Consider the following 8328-nt stretch of genomic DNA (forward strand, 5'->3'; position numbering starts at 1 on the left):
AACATTTAAAAAACTGCCGGTTTTGAACGTTCACAGAACATTCAGAAATAACGCTTTCATAACGTAAAGGGAACGCTTTAGAACATGTTAGCTGGGTTCACCACAGAAAAAGGTCATTTCTACTTTTTATCTCAGAATGCAGACTTTTTTCTTACAATTACAAGTTTAAATCTCACAATTCTAAGAAAAAAAGTCATTCTACAGTCCTTCATACGGTTCAGCCATGGCCTCAGAAGACTCAGTCGTCCAGTGCGGCGGCGACACAATGTCATGTTGTAAATAACACAACATCTGTATTGCAAACCCAGTTGGCTTATGCCTACCAATGCAACGTCATTGCCTTAGAAACCAATGCAGATATTCCGGAAAACTAAAGAGTGATCTGAACAGTGGTGATACACAGTGTGGGCGTCAATACTTTTAGATCAGATACACATATAATCGGATTTGGTTTGACAGTGTGAAGCTAGCCTTAAATCTGCCGTGCCTCACCCAGACCTGCCCGTGGACGGTCCTCTGGGAAGTTTCACCGCTTATGTGGAGTGTGATTCTCCGTTCACCATCTCCATCAACACCAGCCCCACTCCGGACTCAGAGCCCAGTCAGCCGTCCATCACGACCCACAGCCTGAGCCCACCGCAGACTCAGAGCCCAGTCAGCCGTCCATCACGACCCACAGCCTGAGCCCACTGCAGACTCAGAGCCCAGTCAGCCGTCCATCACGACCCACAGCCTGAGCCCACTGCAGACTCAGAGCCCAGTCAGCCGTCCATCACGACCCACAGCCTGAGCCCACTGCAGACTCAGAGCCCAGTCAGCCGTCCATCACGACCCACAGCCTGAGCCCACCGCAGACTCAGAGCCCAGTCAGCCGTCCATCACGACCCACAGCCTGAGCCCACTGCAGACTCAGAGCCCAGTCAGCCGTCCATCACGACCCACAGCCTGAGCCCACTGCAGACTCAGAGCCCAGTCAGCCGTCCATCACGACCCACAGCCTGAGCCCACCGCAGACTCAGAGCCCAGTCAGCCGTCCATCACGACCCACAGCCTGAGCCCACCCCAGACTCAGAGCCCAGTCAGCCGTCCATCACGACCCACAGCCTGAGCCCACTGCAGACTCAGAGCCCAGTCAGCCGTCCATCACGACCCACAGCCTGAGCCCACCGCAGACTCAGAGCCCAGTCAGCCGTCCATCACGACCCACAGCCTGAGCCCACCCCAGACTCAGAGCCCAGTCAGCCGTCCATCACGACCCACAGCCTGAGCCCACTGCAGACTCAGAGCCCAGTCAGCCGTCCATCACGACCCACAGCCTGAGCCCACTGCAGACTCAGAGCCCAGTCAGCCGTCCATCACGACCCACAGCCTGAGCCCACCGCAGACTCAGAGCCCAGTCAGCCGTCCATCACGACCCACAGCCTGAGCCCACCCCAGACTCAGAGCCCAGTCAGCCGTCCATCACGACCCACAGCCTGAGCCCACTGCAGACTCAGAGCCCAGTCAGCCGTCCATCACGACCCACAGCCTGAGCCCACTGCAGACTCAGAGCCCAGTCAGCCGTCCATCACGACCCACAGCCTGAGCCCACCGCAGACTCAGAGCCCAGTCAGCCGTCCATCACGACCCACAGCCTGAGCCCACTGCAGACTCAGAGCCCAGTCAGCCGTCCATCACGACCCACAGCCTGAGCCCACTGCAGACTCAGAGCCCAGTCAGCCGTCCATCACGACCCACAGCCTGAGCCCACTGTAGACTCATTTACATTTACATTTACATTTAGTCATTTAGCAGACGCTTTTATCCAAAGCGACTTACAAATGAGAGCAATAGAAGCAACTACAACAGTCAGAGGCTACAGTATGCAAGTGCTGTAACAAGTCTCAGTTAATCTAACACAGAACACACAGGATTTTTTTTTTTTTTTTTTTTTTTTTTTTTTTATAAATTAGACAGACAGAAAAATGAATAGAATGTTAAGTGCTATTCTTGATTGGTCAGGTGCTGCTGGAAGAGATGCGTCTTTAGATGTTTTTTGAAAATGGCTACAGACTCGGCTGCTGGAATTGAGATAGGCAGGTCATTCCACCAGGTGGGGGCAGTCCAGGAAAAGGTCCGTGACAGTGATTTCATGCCTCTCTGGTATGGCACCACAAGGCGCCGTTCACTGGTAGAACGCAAACTCCTGGAGGGTGTGTATGTCTGAACAAGCGAGTTAAGGTAAATTGGTGCAGAGCCAGTGGTTGCTTTGAAGGCGAGTACCAGTGCCTTGAATTTGATGCGAGCGGCTATTGGTAGCCAGTGGAGTCTGATGAAGAGAGGCGTGACGTGCGCTCTCTTCGGCTCGTTAAAGATCACCCTCGCCGCTGCATTCTGGATCAGTTGCAAGGGTTTGATAGTGCATGCCGGAAGGCCTGCTAGAAGAGCATTACAGTAGTCCAGTCTGGAGAGAACAAGAGCTTGGACCAAGAGTTGTGTGGTCTGCTCTGATAGGAAGGCTCTAATCTTCCTAATGTTGTATTATGCAAATCTGCAGGACCGGGTTGTTGCAGTAATGTGGTCAGTGAATTTTAGCTGATCATCGATCACAACTCCAAGATTCCTGGCTGTCCTGGACGGAGTTATGGTTGATGATCCTAGCTGAATGGAGAGATTGTGATGAAGTGCTGGGTTGGCTGAGACCACAAGCAGTTCAGTCTTTGCAAGGTTGAGTTGCAGGTGATGCTCCTTCATCCAGGCAGAAATGTCTGTTAGGCAGGCAGCAATACGAACACCAACCGTGGGATCATCTGGTTGAAATGAGAAGTAGAGTTGAGTGTCGTCTGCATAGCAGTGATAGGAAAAGCCATGTTTCTGAATGACCGATCCCAGTGATGACATGTAGATGGAGAAGAGAAGTGGTCCAAGCACTGAGCCCTGTGGAACTCCAGTGGCTAGATGATGTGACTTAGACACTTCACCTCTCCATGACACCCTGAAGGACCTACCTGAGAGGTAAGACTTGAACCACTGGAGAGCAGTTCCTGAGATGCCCATCTTCATGAGAGTTGACAGGAGGATCTGGTGGTTAACTGTGTCAAAAGCAGCAGACAAATCCAGTAAGATAAGTACTGTGGATCTGGAAGCCGCTCTTGCCTGCCTCAGTGCCTCCGTAACCGAGAGCAGGGCAGTCTCAGTTGAGTGGCCGCTTTTGAAGCCTGATTGGTTGATATCCAGGAGGTTGTTCTGTTCAAGAAACGTAGAGAGCTGGTTAAAAACAACTCGCTCGAGTGTCTTTGCAATGAAAGGCAGAAGGGATACCGGTCTGTAGTTTTCTAAAAGTGCTGGGTTCATAGAGTGTTTCTTAAGCAGTGGGGTTACCCGAGCCTGCTTAAATGCTGTGGGGAAGGTCCTGGTGTGAAGAGAGGTGTTGACAATGTGAGTGAGTGCAGGAGTAACAGAAGAAGAAATGGCCTGAAGGAGGTGAGTGGGGATAGGGTCAAGTGGACAGGTAGTGGGGTGGTTGGAAAGGATGAGTTTGGAGACTTCAGCTTCAGAGAGCAGAGAAAAGGAGGGGAGTGTATGTGTTATGGTTGTTGAGATGTGCGTGTCGGTTTGTGGTGCGGAGAATTGGCTGCTGATGGAGCAGACTCAGAGCCCAGTCAGCCGTCCATCACGACCCACAGCCTGAGCCCACTGCAGACTCAGAGCCCAGTCAGCCGTCCATCACGACCCACAGCCTGAGCCCACTGTAGACTCAGAGCCCAGTCAGCCGTCCATCACGACCCACAGCCTGAGCCCACTGCAGACTCAGAGCCCAGACAGCCGTCCATCACGACCCACAGCCTGAGCCCACTGCAGACTCAGAGCCCAGTCAGCCGTCCATCACGACCCACAGCCTGAGCCCACCGCAGACTCAGAGCCCAGTCAGCCGTCCATCACGACCCACAGCCTGAGCCCACTGCAGACTCAGAGCCCAGTCAGCCGTCCATCACGACCCACAGCCTGAGCCCACTGCAGACTCAGAGCCCAGTCAGCCGTCCATCACGACCCACAGCCTGAGCCCACTGTAGACTCAGAGCCCAGTCAGCCGTCCATCACGACCCACAGCCTGAGCCCACTGCAGACTCAGAGCCCAGTCAGCCGTCCATCACGACCCACAGCCTGAGCCCACTGCAGACTCAGAGCCCAGTCAGCCGTCCATCACGACCCACAGCCTGAGCCCACTGCAGACTCAGAGCCCGAGCCCACCACAAAGCTAATGCCCGAGCCGACGCCTGAGCCCAACTTCATCCCAGAGCTTGGGCTCAGCAGGAAGTCTGACCAGGTGCGAGAGCCTCAGGTCTTCAAGTCTTCTGCTCCACCTTGGTACGTGGATCCCCTGACTGCACTGAGCCTGTCACTCGGCTTATTCAGCTTGGCACCCTCGGCTCCACCTGGGACTATCGTCCTCACAGCTCCACCAGGCTCCCTCGTCCTTCCGGCTACGCCTTGGTCAGTTGGCGCTCTGCCTACACCATGGACTTCCAGGCTTTTGGCTGCGCCTCGTCGCTCCACCCCTTTGGCTCCGTTAGGCTCCTGCCACTTTCTTGGTCCTCAGTCCCACCGGCTCCACCTCAGCCACTCGTCACTGCGGCCCCACCTTGGCCTCCTGGGTCTCTTCGTCCTTTTGGCTTCACCTGGGTCTTAGTTTTTACTTTTTTCCCCATTGATAACCATTCAAAAGTGTTTAGCATTCAGTAACATTTTTGTAAGCATTTAAAACAAAAACATTATTTTAGTCATCAGTTGATTTGTTGTCATTGAGATAAATATTAATAGACCCCAGGACCTCAATCATATTTTCATATAAGTATGTTATTAAGCTGATGTCTTTAATGAACGGATTGATTGATATGTGCGAAGAAAGGGCTGGCCATTGTATCGGGAGAGTGAGTGTTTGCTGATCTGTTAATGATTTAATAAGTATGTCCATCCCTGAGCTCCTGTGGGATCCATCACTAAATCCCCAGCATCACAGATGGGCCGTCAGTCACTCTTCAGTCTCTGGAGTCCCACACTCACTGTATATAAGGACAGTCGCCACGGCCGTTCCAAAGCTTGGCCGGATCTGCTCCACATACACCACAACACTAGCACATGAGCAGAGACTGAACTGGTCAAACTGTAGTAATGGACGCAGGTGTGTGGTTAATGATGGCCGTGCTGCTGGTGATGGCTGATATGAGCCAGTCCATCCCGAAAGATGACGTGCTGGAGCAGAGCAAACTCCAGCTGGAATCACGCGAGGACTCCGACGGGAACATGCTGGAGAGTCGAGGGGTAAGATGCATCACGATTCTTTAGTATTCTGTTATCACTTCAGTAATGTGTCCTACTCATGGACGGTTCAATCACATTCCCTTTTATCACAATGCTTTTAAAAGTACCAGGACATCTTGTTTCTTGTTGAATGGATTCACATGTCATGAGCTCTTAAGAATCCTATTTAAACACAATCATACGCAGTCGATAGAGTCTTATGATTATGAAATATAGCTTGGAAAGCTCGTTTCTGTACCCAGTTGTAGCATATTTGACCGACATTGAAGTAAGCTGAAGTGTGACATCAGATGATGATGAGTGTTGTTGATGTGTATCAGGCCACTGAAGAGCAGATGGATCATCTCCTGGAGGATCGTCTTCTGGTGGAGATGTTGCGGTCTTTACTCCACGGCTCTCAGAGATACGAGCGCAACCCTTCAGTGCTGCACCAGCCCCAGAGGTGCGTATACAGTTCAACCCTTCCCAGCACATTATAATCTCGAACGTAACCTCCGTAAACGATCATGAAGAAAGGCAATAACATGAGAACTGATGCTCACCGTCCACAGGATCGTACACGTGAAAACATCTTTAACCCTTAAATGTATACCTCAGTGGCCGGTTGCATAAAGCACCTTCAGTTTTTCCCTCAAGTATGAACTGATTTCCCCTTACCTAAGAGAATAACTTAAGGGTGTTGCATATAATCTCTTAAACGGTTCTCTTAGGTTAGGGAAACATTAAAGTGTTTCACGACAGCGATCCTGGATTCACGTTATAAAAGTCTTGTTGCCATAGATACGCAAAACACTAACACTAATGCTGCCTTCACACCAAACGTGAATAGAGCGTCAAATTCGCATCTAGTTTAACGCTTGAACTTTGAATGCATTCGCGCGTAAAAAGCAAGCATTTGAAGCGAAATTGACGCGCGTCCTTTTGTGCTTTTCATAGTGGTTGTGTGCGGCCGCGAAATTGAAAAATACTACTGTGTGTCACGAAATGTAGTTTTAAGAGTTGTTCAGTCGAGAATGTAGTTGTTTAAAGCTAAAATCTGTGGTTTATTTGTAAAGATAGCGCCTATTTAAAAATGTTGTGAGATCCCGCCTGGAACAGCCTCACCTCGGCTAGTCCTCCTGACTTTTGCCGCTGCTAAACGAGAAATTTTTAAATTCACAATCTATAGCTTTGGTTCTATTATATGAAACATATAAGTTAAAAGACATTAATGACTTGTTATAACGTCAAACGACTTCTTTAATTATGTGAGTTTTTCTTCATCTCGTTCAGAAATGTATGTATGCAAGTGTTCAGTGTCACAGTGTTTGCGATGTGTGATGGTCAAATCGGTATTCAACAATTTCAACAATGCAACAATTTTTCATCGCTCCTAACCCAATTTTTCATCCAAAGGGTTCTCCCTATCCCTAAAAATTCCTCTTGGCACATAATGATCTTCAGCTGGTTCCATAAATTCAGCCATGTTGTCTTATTTTTGTCCGCGTTACTCTTAAGGTTACGATTTCCAAACCTTGAGTTATACTTATGCAACACTTAACGCTTTTTTAGGGATTACTTAAGTGAAAAAAGTGTTTATGACGTTTCACTTAAAGAAACCCTTAAGTAACACTTAAGGGTTTTTTTCTGCAACACCCTTAGGTTTAGGGGAAACATAAGGGCGAACTTGAGGGAAAATTACACTTAAGGTGCTTTATGCAACAGCGACCCGAGACGTCATTCGTTCTCCTCCTCCTCATTCATTTTTAAAGTTAAACATCAACCTTCTTAGTATTCCTCCATCAATCCATTTTAAACAATTTAACACAAAAAAAATAATACAATTATAATCGAAAGCCTGTTTTTCCACTAGTTTTTTGTCAAAATTGTATAGGGTCGCTAACGACCCGTGGTGTGTACGAATGTACGCATTTTTTTCTGCACAATAATAAATGAATCTATAATGGCGAAATAACTGCAATTCACCTTTATTCCACAAGTCTGATATAGTCTGATACACAATGATGAAGTGACGTTTCACTCAGTCACCTCAGACAGAAAACTAAACAATAATCATTATAATCTGCAAAACTTGAAATGGCCTGAAAAAGTACTGAACACATTCAAATATTAGTGTCACTGTCTTGATGATGGATCTGGTGAAGCTGTCAGTGATCAAAATATTGATTTTGAAGACGTGGGAAATGAGCTCTGACGAGGACAATATCAAGAGTTTTATATATTATCGTGACAGGTAGAGATCCATCCATGTTAGATATAGATCCGGGTCGCTAAAGACCCCAATATGTAAGAATGTTTGGCGAAATGCATTTAAGGGTTAAACATTCGGCCGGCCGCTCTTGGGTCTTGTTGTCTTGTTCTGGGTCATTTGTGAGTTTTGAAAGTGCATGAGGTGATGAAAACATGCAGGAAGATCTCAGTGGTGTAGGAAGAGGAAGGGGCTCAGGACCGAACCCTGAGGTTCCCCGTGGGTTAGACACCAGCTTTAACCCGTCAGATTGTGGGTGATCCAGAAGATATTCTCCGGCAGAAATGTTGACTTTTGTTCTCCTGCTCTCCAGGTTTGGTCGGGGGACTCGGAGTGGCTTGTCCACAGAGGAACGGATACAGTCTCGGGACTGGGAGACGGTTCCCGGACAGATCTGGGGCATGGCTGTGCCACAACGATTTGGCAAAAAATAACACAAAACTCTGAAATTTGAGTGATGTCTTCAGAGTAAATTATTTGATCGGAAACGTCTACAAGCATCTCCTTCATGTTTGTCCACTACACTCCAGAAGAAACGGCCAGCACTTCTAATATGTGACAGTAATTCTAACACATCAAAACTACAATATTTCACTGCAGTGATGATGTTTAATAAGTCCTGTGTGTGTGAGTGAGGGCATGTTGTGATTATTAATCACTGTACTTCATAATCATAGAGTGTGTTGTATTTTCTGTGTGTAAATAAATGATCAGCTCTGCTTGTTGAGATATTTCTAGTGGTTCTTGTTCTTGACACAAGCTTTTTATTTACTTTATTT

The 8328-nt window shown here is 48.3% G+C and overlaps 1 protein-coding gene across 1 annotated transcript; it reads left to right on the forward strand.

The window, feature by feature from the left end:
- Positions 1-5151: 5151 nt before the first annotated feature.
- On the forward strand, positions 5152-7983 carry npffl (neuropeptide FF-amide peptide precursor like; the record flags this gene model as incomplete). The annotated part of the gene is made up of 3 exons (XM_079844076.1): positions 5152-5301; positions 5622-5743; positions 7863-7983. The coding sequence occupies 3 exons, from the start codon at positions 5152-5154 to the stop codon at positions 7981-7983; spliced, it is 393 nt and encodes a 130-aa protein (XP_079700202.1).
- Between the last annotated feature and the right edge of the window lie 345 nt (positions 7984-8328).

This window comes from Gobio gobio, assembly GCF_949357685.1.
Source record: "Gobio gobio genome assembly, chromosome: 19".
NCBI classification, from domain to species: Eukaryota; Metazoa; Chordata; class Actinopteri; order Cypriniformes; family Gobionidae; genus Gobio; species Gobio gobio.